General features: G+C 44.4%; 1 protein-coding gene across 1 annotated transcript in view; it reads right to left on the reverse strand.

Annotated features, from left to right (window-relative positions):
• The window catches only part of LOC126412398 (semaphorin-2A-like), a 425,849-nt gene that overhangs the window by 124,187 nt on the left and 284,061 nt on the right, over positions 1 to 17,601 (reverse strand). The window contains exon 4 of the mRNA XM_050081975.1: positions 3,549 to 3,611. Within this exon, the coding sequence (XP_049937932.1) occupies positions 3,549 to 3,611 (63 nt within the window). The remainder of the gene's footprint in view (positions 1 to 3,548; positions 3,612 to 17,601) is intronic.

Below are 17,601 nucleotides of genomic sequence, written 5' to 3' on the forward strand. Positions count from 1 at the left end.
CCCTGCTGTTTTGGGGTTGCATTATGTGGCGCCGACGTACGCCGCTGGTGGTCATGGAAGACGCCGTAACGGCTGTACGATACGTGAATGTCATCCTCCAACCGATAGTGCAACCATATCGGCAGCATATTAGCGAGGCATTCCTCTCATGGACGACAATTCGCGCCCCCATTATGCACATCTTGTGAATGACTTCCTTCAGGATAACGACATCGCTCGACTAGAGTGGTTAGCATGTTCTCCAGACATGAACCGTATCGAACATTTCTGGGATAGTTTGAAAAGGGCTGTTTATGGACGACGTGACCCACCAACCACTCTGAGGGATCTGCGCCGAATCGCCGTTGAGGAGTGGGACATCAATGCAAGAGGACGTGCTACTGGGTATTAGACGTACCGGTGTGTACAGCAATCTGAACCTCCACCTCTGATGGTCTCGCTGTATGGTGGTACAACATGCAATGTGTGGTTTTCATGAGCAATAGAAAGGGCGGAAATGATGTTTATGTATCCCAATTTTCTGTGCAGTTTCCAGAACTCTTGCAACTGAGGTGACGCAAACCTTTTTTCATGTGTGTATAAATGTTGTTTCCCCAGCTTAGTAACGATTATTATATTTCTACATGAGTTTTGATTTCGAAATAAATTCAGATGATATAAAACACAGTTCGCAGGTAAACAAGGAATGCAGTGCACTAATCGCAATGCAACAAGTACTGTTCTATAATTACCCTCAAAATGCACTGGACTGCATACAGTCATCAACTACAACATGTGACATGATATGCCAGCGATTTCCACAAGTAGGAGAAATCTCACTGCAAGACATAAAACTACTTTATTTTAAGAAACAAATTAGTATTGATTCACCTATAGTCCACTGACGTGCTTAGTTATCTGATAATTAAATACATTGATGTTCCTTTTGGAATATGGATTCTGATGTCTTGTCTCTTGAGTTTATAACCTAATGACCAGTCTGAGTGTAGCATGACCGGTGCAGTTCACAATCATAGAGGAGCGTGAGCAGAGTTCAATGTCCATACGGACCATAAGAGAAAGGCCGTCCATAACCCAGTCAGTGAAGTCAGTAAAGAAGCAGATAAGAAGTTCTGGTACCAGTGTCCAAGAAGTCCAATGTCGTTGGACAGGGACTCATTGCTGGTGGCTAGATGCTCATGGTGGGTATGTAGGCATGGTGTCCAGGCAGGTGCAGTGGCTGTAACTGGCTGTATGCTTGACAAGTATGATAAGGAAATCCTCATTTCGGTCAATGAACTGAAATGACAGTATAGTGGCTTGGGGGGTATTCTAAGTAAATGCCCTCGCACCTTTCCGAGATGCAGCGCTGCGTTTGTCCAATGTACTGTACACCACATTCGCAGGCAATGCTGTATATACCAGGTGTGTTGAGTTTGAGTGGGTCTTTAGCTGAGCCCAGCAGCTCTTTCGTCTTCGGCGGTGGTCGGAAGACGGTATTTATGTTTTATTTTCTCAGTAGCCTCCCGATTTAGGCTGATATGGGCCCCAAATATGGAAGAAAGGTGAGTCTCTTGTTAACTTCTTCTTCTTCCTCTTCCTGAAATTTGTGAGCCTGTCTCCTCTTGAAGGCCCTACCAATCTGTGGCTTCACTGTACCCGTTTTTCCGAAATACCTCTGTTAGGTGGTGTAATTCGTCTGAGAGGCTTTCTTTGTCACAAATGACGCGCGCCCTATGTACCAAGGTGGTCAGTACTGACTGGCGTTGTGCCGGATGGTGGCAGCTGGTTGCATGGAGGTACAAGTCTGTGTGCGTCTTCTTTCTATATACTGAATGGCCAAGCGTCCCATCCGCTTTCTTCCTGATCAGTATGTCCAGGAATGGAATACAGCCATTCTACTTCCATCGTGAAGGTGATATTCTCATGTATGCCGTTTAGGTGGTCCATAAACTCCTCCAGTGCCTGCCTGCCATGCTGCCAAATCACGGAAGTGTCGTCCACATAGCGGAAGAAGTGCCTGGGTTTACGGTGAGCAGTTTGTAGTGCCACCTCCTCAAACTGTTCCATATAAAGATTCGCAATCCCTGGAGCAAGGGGAGATACCATGGCCACTCAATTCACTTGTTCATAATGCTCTCCATTACACTTGAAGTAGGTGGTCGTAAGTGCATATTCAAAGAGCTTCACTGTTTCAGGCTCGAAGTGCTGATTAAGGAGTGCCAAGGCGTCTTCTAGAGGTACTTTCGTGAACATGGAGGTGACGTCGAAGCTCACGAGTAGGTCATCTCTTTGCATTCGGATGTCCTTCAGTATTCTTACGAAATCTGCGGAGTTTTTCACTTGATGACTGCAGGGTGCTGTGCCGAGGCGGGAGCTATTGGGACAGCGTCATTAAAGAATCAATAGAAATACGGGTCCACGAGAATCTTGTGAACAGGGACGAAGGTTATCAACTGAGCGCGGCCTGGAATCCAGCATTAGCCCAATACGCCAGGGACGCACCAAGAACCGTCCAGCTCACGGGACGCGACCGGAATGCTCTGACGGAGACACGAACGGCGCACCCACTTCCCCCTCCACCCCGCCCACCGGCTCCTCTGGATCCAGCCTCCCGCGGTCGGGTGGTGGGGGGCACGACGCAGCTATAAAGGGACCGCCTTCCGCAAAGTCGCGGCACTTGGCCAGAAGATGACTAGTGTGTCACTCGTCGAATCGTCGCAGTTTGAGAACACCGCCACCCGGCTGGAAGCCCGTGAACTCTTCGCCATGGATATACCTATGCCATAGCTCATTTTCGACAAATTTACTGCCTATAAATGTCCAGGCTCCTGAAAATGTCATGAGGCCAAAACTATGCAATACAAATGAATGAAGTAATAGTGACAGTGCAGGCAGTATATAATAATTTAAAATATTTGTGGCAATTTCAATAAAACTAACAGAATGAAATGGATCACCAAATGAAGAAGCAGCAGAACTCGCTTATCTTGTATCCTACCTGTAGACATTGTGTGGAACTCCACATCAATAAGCATTCTACAAGTTGATTTTGAACAACTGGATCAATATGATTGAGTAATATCCCAAGACAACATGAATATCTGTACTTACGTCTACTTCACCTTAGTTGTGTAGTGTTCTCACTGATTGACTCCTGCTGTTTTTTCTCTGTGCTTCCGCGATCTGTATTTATTCTGGCATCCAGTTTTTCTTATTACTACTTATAATAAAACGGTTGAGCGCAGTGACTGTTTGGTGAATGACTATATCTTCCCTTCTGTAAAAAAGAGATTTTGTGAGCTGTTCTACGACTTTGATCGTTTCAGTCAAACGTCTCGGCAGTTTGGAAGTGAGGCGCAGGTAATTCCAAACTCAGGATTTTATATCCAGTGTGTACCTCATGACAAACTTGACCAGAACTGAGGGGACTGAACCTTTCTCAATTTATTGCTGGGGCAGTGTCTACTATTGTCGCAGTCAAATTCAAAGATTTGTGCTTGTCCACAATACATAATAAACTATTGTAAAAATAGACCTCAGTAATAAGAAAGCCTGCTGGATCTTACCTCAGATTTTCCTTTGGAGACACAGTTGGCCACATGGCTAGGCTCAGAATTCAACGAATCCTTCTGTAACATATGAAGAAAGGAATATATCAGTGCTCACGTCTAATCAAATTAAGGAGGTAGTATATCTTAAAGGTGGAGATATATACTTTACATGGTGACAATAAGGGATTCCTGGACACACACACACACCCACACACACAAACACAAACGTTAGCATGGCGACTTCATTCATCCTAATAGTTGTTTCCTTGAAAGTAAACAAAATTTGCGTCTTATGATAACGGTGGTAACTGTTGTGGCGAGAATGTAGCTGCTATACTCAACTGGACATACATCCACGATACCACTTTTTAAATGGCAAAGTCTGTTATTAACAAAACCTCTGGTGTAACAACAGAACAAGCAGACCCAACAAACTGAGTATCTGTACAGTGCAGATTAGAAGCCTTGACCTCCACGTAAGTCGGAAATTGAACGCCGATCGCATAGAGACTACGGGAGAAATTATCAGTAATGTTTTATCCAGAGTCTGAGGTGACACCATCAGCAACCTCTCGCTGAAAGCTCGGCTGTTAAGCAACGACGCTGCTTGGAGGAAATCAGCTCGAATCTCTTTAAGGAACAGCCCACCACTAGTGGCGTACCATATAATGCAACTAGCAGTTCAGAGTTGATATTAATAATGACAGCCAGTTGTGGTTAGGTATTTTGATGCTTTTCTGCTTCTGCAACGTTGACCAGGAAAGTTATTGCCGAACAGAACCAGATATGGACATACGGGACCATTTGCTGGCGTCATAACGAGGAAAGGCATATACTGCAGTGAATGCACGCTTATGGCGGTGGTTGAGGGTAGAAAATGTACGATACATCCACCATGTTATGCAACCCTTTCTGTTAATGGTCTTATTGACATGAAAGGTTTTGCAGCAGAACTGGTCTATGGAGAAGATAGGTCTGGAATGCTAGGGATGTGAATAATGTTTTTTCTGAGAAAACACATATCCATTACGAAAACAGAATTTAAGTATCCGAGCCGTGCGTGGCTCGTGTTCCCGCCATCATGTATTTTACACCATGCTTTTAACGTAACTCCATCTCACTACGTTAATTTAGATTCCTACTGTCACTGAGTTGCTTCTTTGCCTGACCGCGAGCGGCGTTAGCAGAGCGTTTCTATATACCTCCTCTCGTAGTACCTTTGCTTGACTGCTATTACTTCCCGCTCGTTTTCCGTTGTAGGTGAGTTGGTGGAGTTCGGATGTTCGGGTCGCCGAGTTCGGGCTGCCAGTCGGTCGGGGACGCGTCTGGAGCGCAGTCCGGATCTGCCAGTCGTGGAGTGGCAATGCGGCACTAGTGCAGTCGGGTAGGAACAGTGAGGTCTGCATCGACATGGCTCGCCCGACCATTGCCGCCACGCATCACTTGAGCCGGGCCACGGTCTTGGTGGATCGTCGGTCGGTCGTCCAACTGGACGACGCGTTTTGGCTCGCCGATCGTTCATGAGTCGGCTCTGTGTGTGTGTGTGTGTGTGTGTGTGTGTGTGTGTGTGTGTGTGTGTGTGCGCGTATGTGTGCGTGCACCGTCTCCCGATTTGTCTTCGTGCATGCTTAGTTACTGTTGTGTATCGTTCAGCGTTACGTGCAAGTGTTTGTCAGGTTGTGTGTTTAGTTTGGGTTATGTCTACTGACGACGATTTTAGATGTTGTCGGCATTCTGAGAGGAGCCGGTCGGTTGCTGCGGACCAGGGAAGTCATCTCCGCACAGTGCAGTCGGCTAGGTCCGCTGGCGGTCCCTGCGCGGTGTCGGAGCGTGTGTGGAGCTGTCCGATCGCTACGTGCTTCGTGGTTAGCTGACTCAGGACGTGAAAGTTGAGTAGCGGTTTCAGCTACCCAAGCCACGTCTATTCATGTTATGGTGGTTCGCTTCAGCGGTTTGCTGTTGGGGAGGTTTTCCGGTGAGCAATACCGAGTGGTTCTACTGCTGAGATTTAGTCGCCATGTGGTGCAATTAACTACATTGTGGATTATCACGTTTGTGACATTACCGGTTGGGGTTCTCATGTACTGATTGACGGGAAGCAAGTTGTGTCAGTCAGTCTGTGGCTGCCCCCTGGTTGGGTTCCGACAAATCAAGTAGAGTTGGGCTCACCACCTGTCTCACCTAAGTGAACGAGGGCAGACCGACCTCCCTGGAGGCCTTCTGAGTGCCACCGGAGTTTAATTATCTGTTGTCAGCTATTTTAAATTTTAGGCTTATGGTTATTGTTTGTTTCTTAAAATTTTGAAAAATTATTTTTAAATTTACCTTTCAAGCTTAAACACTGTGGCCTTCTGCCTTTAAAGATTATGGTAATTATATGTAGAAATTTTGAAGTTTGATGGTGGCCCTCAGCCATTGGTATTGCATCTTGCTTATGTTGTTTCTTTAAATTATTTTATTGCCATCTTAATTGAATTTTTATCCTGTTGATTTATTGTTGTTAAACACGCTGGCCTTCTGCCTTTCAAGGTCTATGGTAATATATTCTGAAATTTTGAAATTTAATTGCGGCACTCAGCCATTTGTGTTGCATCTTGCATTTGTTGCCTTTTGGGTTTGAAATTATTTTATGGCTATCTTAACTGAATATTCATTTTTTTTTAAGATTTATTGTGGGCCTTGTGCCTTTAAAGGTCTATGGTAATATATTCTAAAATTTTGGAAACTGATTGTGGCACTCAGCCATTTGTATTGCACTTTGCATATCTTGTTTTTGAATTATTTTATTGCTATCTTAATTGGATTTTTATCTTGTCAAGGTTTCTTGCTGGAGACCTTCAGCCGTGAAAGAGTTGCTAAATTACAATAAATGACAATTAGAAGCAGAAACTGACCTCAACCATTGGTCTTTTCAACAATCCTATTACCTGATTTGCCCAGCGGGTTTAGTCGGCGTATCAGTATCCTGTCGCAAAATTAATGCAACACTCGCAAGATATCTGTACAATGGCACCAGGGGACAATTTATGCATGCTTAGGGTCTGTAGTGTGAGTAATTCATTTGTGAACTCCGCGCCACACAGTGTTAACTGCAACTGCACGGACAACTGCAGCAAGCCTCCCATCAGACCGACAACCTAAACACAGTCAAGGACGTAGTGGTTCAAATGGCTCTGAGCACTATGGGAGTTAACTTCTGAGGTCATCAGTTCCCTAGAACTTAGAACTACTTAAACCTAATTAACCTGAGGACATCACACATCCATGCCCGAGGCAGGATTCGAACCTGCGCCTAGAACCGCACGGTCAACCCGGTCGGCCAAGGACGTAGTGCCTCCTGCTTATTAGCCTCATTATTCCAGGCATCTCCCTAATTCTCATAAGAGTTCGAGTTTGGTCTGCATCTGCGCCGAAGTGATCTTTTTCCGTCATTGTCTTAATTAATTGTACATGTGATGTCCGACCTTACGGACATGTCCAAAACATCAGACACCATTTTTATCCTACAGTCACTGTGAATCAAGACACAAAGGAATTCAATTAGCTCCTGTGAGCATTTATTTACATCAATGGACCAAGCTCAAAATATGTGGCTCAGAGAGATTCGAATCCTGACGCACTGCGATGCGCTGACCACTACACCATTTAGTCACGGAGGTCACTGCATATTCACGTACTACGGTAGCGAACCTCGAATCAGACCGTATTCCCAATATATACCGCATACTACTTATGTAGTCCCCCTGCTAATTAAACTCAGTACTCGCATCAACTGGGCGAACCCCACAAGAGTTCCAGTTCGGTGTGCATCTGCACCGAAGGGATGTTTTGTAGTCATCGCGCTGATTATAAATGTGGCGTCTGTTATTTCGGACATGTCTAAAGGGAAAGACACCACTTTGGTCGTGCAACCACTCTGAATGACGATGTAAAGAAACTGAAGACTTTAGCTTTCAAGAGTCATTGATTTATATCAAAGTTTGTACCGGACCGTAATTCGAATCTGGGTCTAACGCTTTCTAGTCAGCTGCACTGATCACAAGGCCATCCAGACACAGCGGTCACCACAACTGCATGGACCACCACAACACGCCTCCCTTCACACCCTAATTCTCATCTTATACCGCACTACGTATGTAGCGTACTGCTCGTTACCAGCAGCATCTCGCCGATTCTCATAAAAATTTGAGCTTGTTGTGCATTTGCACTGACAGGATCATTTTCTATCGTTACCTAAACCGGTTATAAATGTGTTGCCTGTTGTTTCGGTTATGACCAACAGAAAAGACACAGTTTTTATCATGCAACGATAATGAATCAAAGGACAAGGAATTTAAATATACTATCTGTCATTGGGATTGATTTATATTGATGGAGCTATCGAGAATTTCTGCTGGAGTGAGATTCGTACCGGAGTCTCTTGTTTACTGGGCAGCTACACCGATTGCCACACCACATGGACACAGTGGTGACTCCTATTGCAAAGGCTACAATAAGCATCCTGCTGTCAGACTCAAATTCTCAACTTATACTACACACTACTGATGTAGTTCCCTTGTTTATTAGCCGCGTTGCTCGTGGCATCCCCCGATGGCCGTAGAATTTAGAGCCGGATGTGCATCTGGACTGAAGGGATTATTGTCCATCCTTGCCTCGCCATTATACACATAAATTAAGGATAATGCTGATTCATGGTGAAACAACGCTCTGGTGGGCATTTTGCGGGTTTAAATCACCTCGGGGTATGACCATGCGGTGCATTTGACCAGCGGTCGTCGAACGGTGGCGCTGGCAGCAGTCCACATACGCAGAGGTGTGCTGGTGCATGTCAGAGTACGGTGCCGCGAGTAAGTGTGCAGACGTTTTCAGATGTGCTAATGGTGACTGTGTGTTGAAAATGACTCAAAGAACACATATTTATGACGTTATGAGTGGTAGAATATTAGTGCGACTGGAGGCTGGTCAAACACAGCAAGTCGTAACACGGACCCACCGTGTAGCACAGAGTGTGATCTCAAGATTATGGCAACGATTCCAGCAGACAGGAAACGTGTTCAGGCGCTAAAGTGCGGGACGTCCACAGTGTACAACACCGCAGGAACACCGATAGCTCACGATCAGCGCCCGCAGACGGCCACGTAGTAGAGCAGGTAGCCTTGCTCGTGACGCTACCGCAGCCACTGCAACAGTTGTCTCCAGACACACAGTCTACAGACAACTGAACAGACATGGTTTATTCGCCCGGAGATCTGCAAGGTGCATTCCACTGACCCTTGGTCACGGGAGAGCCCGTAAAGACTGGTGTCAAGAAAACGGTCATTGGAACAGTGGTCCCAGGTTATGTTCATGGATGAGTCCAGGTATAACCTGAATAGTGATTCTCGCCGGGTTTTCATCTGGCGTGAACCATAAACTAGATACCAACCCCTTAATGTAGTTGAAAGGGACCTGTATGGAAGTCGTGGTTTGATGGTGTGAGATGGGATTATGATTGGTGCACGTATACCCCTGCATATCTTTGACAGAGGAACTGTAACAGGTCAGGTGTATTGAGACGTCATTTTGCACCAGTATGTCCGCCTTTTCAGGGATGCAGTGGGTCCCACCTTCCTCCTGATAGATGATAACACACGGCCCCATCGAGCTGCCATCCTGAGGGAGTACCTTGAAACAGAAGATATCAGGCGAATGGAGTGGCCTGCCTGTTCTCCAGACCTAAACCCCAACGAGCGCGTCTGGGATGCTCTCGGTCGACGTATCGCTGCATCTCTTCAAACCCCTACGACGGTTCTGGAGCTTCGACAGGCACTGGTGCGAGAATGGGAGCCTATACCCCAGCAGCTGCTCGACCACCTGATCCAGAGTATGCCAAGCCGTTGAGCGGCCTGTGTACGTGTGCATGGTGATCACATCCCATATTGATGCCGGGGTACATGCGCAGGAAACAGTAGCATTTTTGTAGTACATGTGTTTCGGGACGGTTTTCTCAACTTATCACCAATACCGTGGACTTACAGATCTGAGTCGTGTATGTCGGCTATGTGCCTATGCTATTAGCGCCAGTTTTCTGTGGCTCTATATTCTGCAATTGTCCTTAATTTATGAGCATGAGTGTAGATGCGGTGTTCGTTCTTTCGGATATACCTGAAAAAGAATCAGACTCCTTCTTTCGGATTTGTCTGAAAAGAACTTCTTTCGGACGTGTCTGAAAAGAAAACAGACTGCATTTTGATTCTGCAGCCACTCTGAGTCAAGACGTAAAGATACGTAAAATGTGGTGGTGGTGGTGGTAAGTTCCTATGGGACCGAACTGCTGAGGTCACCGATCCCTAGGCTTACACATTACTTAATCTAACTTAAACTAGCTTACGCTAAGAACATCACACACACACCGCGCGTCGAATGGAAAAGGAATGGAGGCATTACCTGCGAGGTGACATTGATTTATGTGAGTGGGCAAATTGAAAACCTTTGAAGCTCTGCCGGATCAGAATTTGAAGCCGGTTTTCCTGCTTACTAGGCAAATCCGCTGACCACTATGCCCTCTGGATCCAGTGGTCACGACAACTGCCTGGACTACCCCAGCACGCCTCCCTTCAGAACCAGTTATTCAACTCATACGACACACAACTGATGTTGTGCCCTGCTCATTATCCTCGTTTCTAGCGGAATTTCGCCAATTCCCATAAGTTAGAGCCTACTGAACACCTGCATCGAAAAGATTATTGGCCGTCCCCGCCCTACTTATGTATATATATTCAGTGCTTGTTCCTTTGGATATGTCCGCAAGAACGGTGACCTTACACAGACCTAGAAAATATTCCATATACCTTACGATAGGCACCACGACTTACACAATCCGCGTCTGGGATGTATGATGCATGTTGGGTTGCCTACCTTAAGATCTGTCGTCAGAGTTGCCATAGTTCGCTTCGTATCTCGCTTTATAGGCAAAATAAGCCTCCGACCTCTACGTTCTGTAACGAGAGTTGCCATCTTATTTCGATTTCACCATTGCTCATTCACTTTCCGTAAACGTCGACGACAGCAGCACGCGAACTGTAGACATGCTTCTCCGTTTCCGAGATGCTTGGTACAAGGAGACGGGCCATAAGAAGCTGCTCTTTGACAGTGTCGGATATGTCAACAGATTTCCCCATTTAAGGCCCATATAGCATCTAGATTGATTCCCCATTCTTCTCTACTGCTGTCCACACCGGGCCACACGACGAAAACATCACAAGGTGGCGTTCAACCTCGCTGTTTGCAGTGAGAATGATGTTTCAGCTCATCAGTGAATTTTCCTCTTTTCCTGGTATTGACTTCTTCAACAATAGTTCAAAGGGCTCTGAGCAGATGATGCCGTAATTTACCGCCTAGTAAGGTCATCCGAAGACCAGTATCAGTTGCAAAGCGATTTACAAAAGATTGCTGTATGGTGTGGCAGGTGGCAGTTGACGCTAAATAACGAAAAGTGGGAGGTGATCCACATGAGTTCCAAAAGAAATCCGTTGGAATTCGATTACTCGATAAATAGTACAATTCTCAAGGCTGTCAATCCAACTAAGTACCTGGGTGTTAAAATTACGAACAACTTCAGTTGGAAAGACCACATAGATAATACTGTGGGAAAGGCGAGCCAAAGGTTTCGTTTCATTGGCAGGACACTTAGAAGATGCAACAAGTCCACTAAAGAGACAGCTTACACTACACTCGTTCGTCCTCTGTTAGAATATTGCTGCGTGGTGTGGGATCCTTACCAGGTGGGATTGACGGAGGACATCGAAAGGATGCAACAAAAAGGGCAGCTCGTTTTGTATTATCACGTAATAGGAGAGAGGCCCGTGGTCTAGGGGTAGCGTCTTTGATTCATAATCAAAACGTCTTCTGTCCCGGATTCGACACCAGCAACTACCTAAATTTTGATAAAAGCATTGGCGGCCGAAGACTTCCGGCATAAGAAATCAGCCTCATTCTGCCAACGGCCTTGTCAAAGAGGGCGGAGGAGCGGATAGAGGTTCAGGCCACTCTCTTGTCCTAGGGGTGGGAAATTGCCCCTAAAGGCGGAAGAATCAGAAATGATCAACGACATGAGGATGCAGAAGGCAATGGAAACCACTGCATTAAAGACACGTAACGCGTATCCACAGGACATGTGGCCTGTATTTGAAGAAGTGTCATGATGATCTCTCCATTGGCAAAAGATTCCGGAATAGTCCCCCATTCGGATCTCCGGGAGGGGACTGCCAAGGGGGAGGTTACCATGAGAAAAAGATTGAATAATCAACGAAAGGATAACGTTCTACGAGTCGGGGCGTGGAATGTCAGAAGCTTGAACGTGGTAGGGAAACTAGAAAATCTGAAAAGGGAAATGCAAAGGCTCAATCTAGATATAGTAGGGGTAAGTGAAGTGGAAGGAAGACAAGGATTTCTGGTCAGATGAGTATCGGGTAATATCAACAGCAGCAGAAAATGGTATAACAGGTGTAGGTTTCGTTATGAATAGGTAGGGCAGAGGGTGTGTTACTGTGAACAGTTCAGTGACCGGGTTGTTCTATTCAGAATCGACAGCAGAACAACACCGACAACGATAGTTCAGGTATACATGCCGACGTCGCAAGCTGAAGATGAACAGATAGAGAAAGTGTATGAGGATATTGAAAGGGTAATGCAGTATGTCAAGGGGGACGAAAATCTAATAGTCATGGGCAACTGGAATGCAGCTGTAGGGGAAGGAGTAGAAGAAAAGGTTACAGGAGAATATGGGCTTGGGACGAGGAATGAAAGAGGAGAAAGACTAATTGAGTTCTGTAACAAGTTTCAGCTAGTAACAGCGAATACCCTGTTCAAGAATCACATGAGGAGGAGGTATACTTGGAAAAGGCCGGGAGATACGGGAAGATTTCAATTAGATTACATCATGGTCAGACAGAGATTCCGAAATCAGATACTGGATTGTAAGGCGTACCCAGGAGCAGATATAGACTCAGATCACAATATAGTAGTGATGAAGAGTAGGCTGAAGTTCAAGACATTAGTCAGGAAGAATCAATACGCAAAGAAATGGGATACGGAAGTACTAAGGAATGACGAGATACGTTTGAAGTTCCCTAAGGCTATAGATACAGCAATAAGGAATAGCGCAGTAGGCAGTACAGTTGAAGAGGAATGGACATCTCTAAAAAGGGCCATCACAGAAGTTGGGAAGGAAAACATAGGTACAAAGAAGGTAGCTGCGAAGAAACCATGGGTAACAGGAGAAATACTTCAGTTCATTGATGAAAGGAGGAAGTACAAACATGTTCCGGGAAAATTAGGAATACAGAAATACAAGTCGCTGAGGGATGAAATAAATAGGAAGTGCAGGGAAGCTAAGACGAAATGGCTGCAGGAAAAATGTGAAGACATCGAAAAAGATATGATTGTCGGAAGGACAGACTCAGCATACAGGAAAGTCAAAACAAACTTTGGTGACATTAAAAGCAACGGTGGTAACATTAAGAGTGCAACGGGAATTCCACTGTTAAATGCAGAGGAGAGAGCAGATAGGTGGAAAGAATACATTGAAAGTCTCTATGAGGGTGAAGATTTGTCTGATGTGATAGAAGAAGAAACAGGAGTCGATTTAGAAGAGATAGGGGATCCAGTATTAGAATCGGAATTTAAAAGAGCTTTGGAGGACTTACGGTCAAATAAGGCAGAAGGGACAGATAACATTCCATCAGAATTGCTAAAATCATTGGGGGAAGTGGCAACAAAACTACTATTCACGTTGGTGTGTAGAATATATGAGTCTGGCGACATACCATCTGACTTTCGGAAAAGCATCATCCACACAATTCCGAAGACGGCAAGAGCTGACAAGTGCGAGAATTATCGCACAATCAGCTTAACAGCTCATGCAGCGAAGCTGCTTACAAGAATAATATACAGAAGAATGGAAAAGAAAATTGAGAATGCGCTAGGTGACGATCAGTTTGGCTTTAGGACAAGTAAAGGGACGAGAGAGGCAATTCTGACGTTACGGCTAATAATGGAAGCAAGACTAAAGAAAAATCAAGACACTTTCATAGGATTTGTCGACCTGGAAAAAGCGTTCGACAATATAAAATGGTGCTAGCTGTTCGAGATTCTGAAAAAGGTAGGAGTAAGCTACAGGGAGAGACGGGTCATATACAATACGTACAACAACCATGAGGGAATAATAAGAGTGGACGATCAAGAACGAAGTGCTCGTATCAAGAAGGGTGTAAGACAAGGCTGTAGCCTTTCGCCCCTACTCTTCAATCTGTACATCGAGGAAGCAATGATGGAATTAACATACAAGGTGAAAGGATATCAATGATAAGATTCGCTGATGACATTGCTATTCTGAGTGAAAGTGAAGAAGAATTAAATGATCTGCTGAACGAAATGAACAGTCTAATAAGTACACAGTATGGTTTGAGAGTAAATCGGAGAAAGACGAAGGTAATGAGAAGTAGTAGAAATGAGAACAGCGAGAAACTTAACATCAGGATTGATGGTCACGAAGTCAATGAAGTTAAGGAATTCTGCTGCCTAGGCAGTAAAATAACCAAAGACGGACGGAGCAAGGAGGACATCAAAAGCAGACTCACTATGGCAAAAAAGACATTTCTGGCCAAGAGAAGTCTACTAATATCAAATACCGGCCTTAATTTGAGGAAGAAATATCTGAGGATGTACGTCTGGAGTACAGCATTGTATGGTAGTGAAACATGGACTGTGGGAAAACCGGAACAGAAGAGAATCGAAGCATTTGAGATGTGGTGCTATAGACGAATGTTGAAAATTAGGTGGACTGATAAGGTAAGGAATGAGGAGGTTCTCCGCAGAATCGGAGAGGAAAGGAATATGTGGAAAACACTGATAAGGAGAAGGGACAGGATGATAGGACATCCGCTAAGACATGAGGGAATGATTTCCATGGTACTAGAGGGAGCTGTAGAGGGCAAAAACTGTAGAGGAAGACAGAGATTGGAATACGTCAAGCAAATAATTGAGGACGTACGTTGCAAGTGCTACTCTGAGATTAGCACAGGAAAGGAATTCGTGGCGGGCCGCATCAAACCAGTCAGTAGACTGATGACCAAAACAAAAAAAAGAAAAGGGGGAGAGAATGTGGCAGATATGATACGCGAGTTGGGATGGAAGTCATTAAAGCAAAGACGTTTTTCGTCGCGGCGAGATCTATTTACGAAATTTCAGTCACCAACTTTCTCTTCCGAATGTGAAAATATTTTGTTGAGCCCAACCTACATAGGTAGGAATGATCATCAAAATAAAATAAGAGAAATCAGAGCTCGAACAGAAAGGTTTAGGTGTTCGTTTTTCCCGCGCCCTGTTCGGTAGTGGAATGGTAGAGAGATAGTATGATTGTGGTTCGATGAACCCTCTGCCAAGCACTTAAATGTGAATTGCAGAGTAGTCATGTAGATGTAGATGTAGATGTAGCTCTATGGGACTTAATATCTAAAGTCATCAGTCCCCTAGAACTTAGAACTAATTAAACATAACTAACATAACTAAGTACATCACACACATCCATGTCCGAGGCAGGATTCGAAGCTGGGACCGTAGCGGCCGCCGACTTCTTCAGATGTCTTTTATTTGGTGTATGACGGGTACCAACGTGAAATCGTAAGACATTTCAGAATGACAATAGGTCAGGAGACTAGTCTTCGTCCATTGTCGAACAATGTCTCTGTACATGCATTATGTGTCGGATGATCATTCAGTTGTAACAATAAGTGTTTTGTAATTTCAGTAGCTCGGCACGCGAGAGGATGATCCCTTTCAGAATATTAAGTTCTAAATTTTGTTTCCAACGATGGATAAACCCAAGTTCCCATGAAGAAGCATCTTCTTGCATGTTTCATTCCTGATCCACGAGAGCTAGACGACCTATTACAGAAGATAATTATTTATTCCTTTCATATATCCCAGTAGGCTGGAACTGATAGATATCCCCATTTGGTAATACCTTGTAAAGGGGCTTCTATTGTAGGCATTCGCCTAATAGCTCTCTAAACTTTTGCACATGACCTGGAGACTATAACTATTTTAATTTATTTTAGGGACAATGCTGTCTACCGCCTGCCCCCTGTGTTGGGTAACGTACGGTAAAGAAGCACTGATGCACGTCTGATCTTTACTATCTGTATTTCACACTGAATAATTGCTTTTGACTCTTTCCCTAGGAAGATCTAATGTCTCTGCCGTAAGCGACAACAGAGCTGGGAGGAAGCGTCACTTGTTGACAAGGTGACTTATTCTACATCCACATGAATACTTTGCAAATCATATTTAAGTGCGTGGCAGAAGATTCATCGAACCACCTTCATAATTCTCTATTATTCCAATCTCGTATACCTCGCGGAAAGAATGAACACCTATATCTTTCCGTACGAGCTCGGATTTCCCTTATTTTATCTTGATGATCATTCCTCCCTATGTAGGTTGCTGTCAACAAAACATTTTCGCATTCGGAGGAGAAAGTTGGTGATTGGAATTTCGTGAGAAGATTCCGTCGCAACTAAAATCGCCTTTCTTTTAATGATGTCCAGCCCAAATCCTGTATCATTTCTGTGACACTCTCTCCCATATTTCGCGATAATACAAAACGTGCTGCCTTTCTTTGAACTTTTTCGATGGACTCCGTCAGTCCTATCTGGTAAGGATCCCACACCGCGCAGCAGTATTCTAAAAGAGGACGGACAAGCTTAATGTAGGCAGTCTCATTAGTAGGTCTTTCTACGTGTCCTGCCAATAAAACGCGGTCTTTGGCTAGCCTTCCCCACAACATTTTCTATGTTTCCTTCCAATTTAAGTTTTTCGTAATTGTAATACCTAGGTATTTAGTTGAATTTTCGGCTTTTGGATTAGACTGATTTATTGTGTAACCGAAGTTTAACGAGTTCCTTTTATCACTAATGTGGATGACCTCACACTTTTCGTTACTGAGGGTCAACTGTCACTTTTCACACCATTCAGATACCTTTTCTAAATCGTTTTGCAGTTTGTTTTGGTCTTCTGATGACTTTATTAGTCGATAAACGACAGCGTCATCTGCAAACAACCGAAGACGGCTGCTCAGATTGTCCCCAAAATCGTTAATATAGATAAGGAACAGACAAGGGCCTGTAACACTACCTTGGGGAAACCCGAAAGTCACTTCTGTTTTAGTCGATGACTTTCCGTCAATTACTACGAACTGTTACCTCTCTGACAGGGAATCACAGATCCAGTCATATAACTGAGACGATACTCCATAAGCACGCAACTTCACTACGAGCCGCTTGTGTGGTACAGTGTCAAAAGCCTTCTGGAAATCCAGAAATACGGACTCGATCTGTAATCCCTTGTCAATAGCACTCAACACTTCATGTGAATAAAGAGCTAGTTGTGTTTCACATGAACGATGTTTTCTAAACCCATGCTGACTGTGTGTCAATAGACCGTTTTCTTCGAGGTAATTCATAATGTTCGAACACAATATATGTTCTTAGATCCTGCTGCATATCAACATTAACGATATGGGCCTGTAATTTAGTAGATTACTCCTACTGCCTTTCTTGAATATTGGTGTGACCTGTGCAACTTTCCAGTCTTTGGGTATGGATCTTTCGTCGAGCGAACGGTTGTATATGATTGTTAAGTATGGAGCTCATGCATTACCACACTCCGAAAGGAACGTAACTGGTATAGAGTCTGGACGAGAAGACTTGCTTTCCTAGGACTGTGCTGGAGGTAACTATCTATGTAGGGCACATACATCGCTCCCTACTCTGTTCATTAACCAACTGGTCAAAGTATTTATAACTAATTCCTGATCTGTGGCAAGTCTAGAGGAAAACTTTGCTTTCGAGGCAGTGTATTCATCGTTTTTAGTATCGCGAACCTGTATTTATTGCCAGTGTTCCATCACCTGAAGTTTCCAGTCCCCCCTAGAGGTTGTCATGCCATAGTAATTCATTAACACAGAGATTTCAGCACCAAGACTACTACGCGACAAAATACATTTTTAAGTATCCAAATATTTTTAATC

This window comes from Schistocerca serialis, chromosome 7 (genome assembly GCF_023864345.2).
Source record: "Schistocerca serialis cubense isolate TAMUIC-IGC-003099 chromosome 7, iqSchSeri2.2, whole genome shotgun sequence".
NCBI lineage: Eukaryota > Metazoa > Arthropoda > Insecta > Orthoptera > Acrididae > Schistocerca > Schistocerca serialis.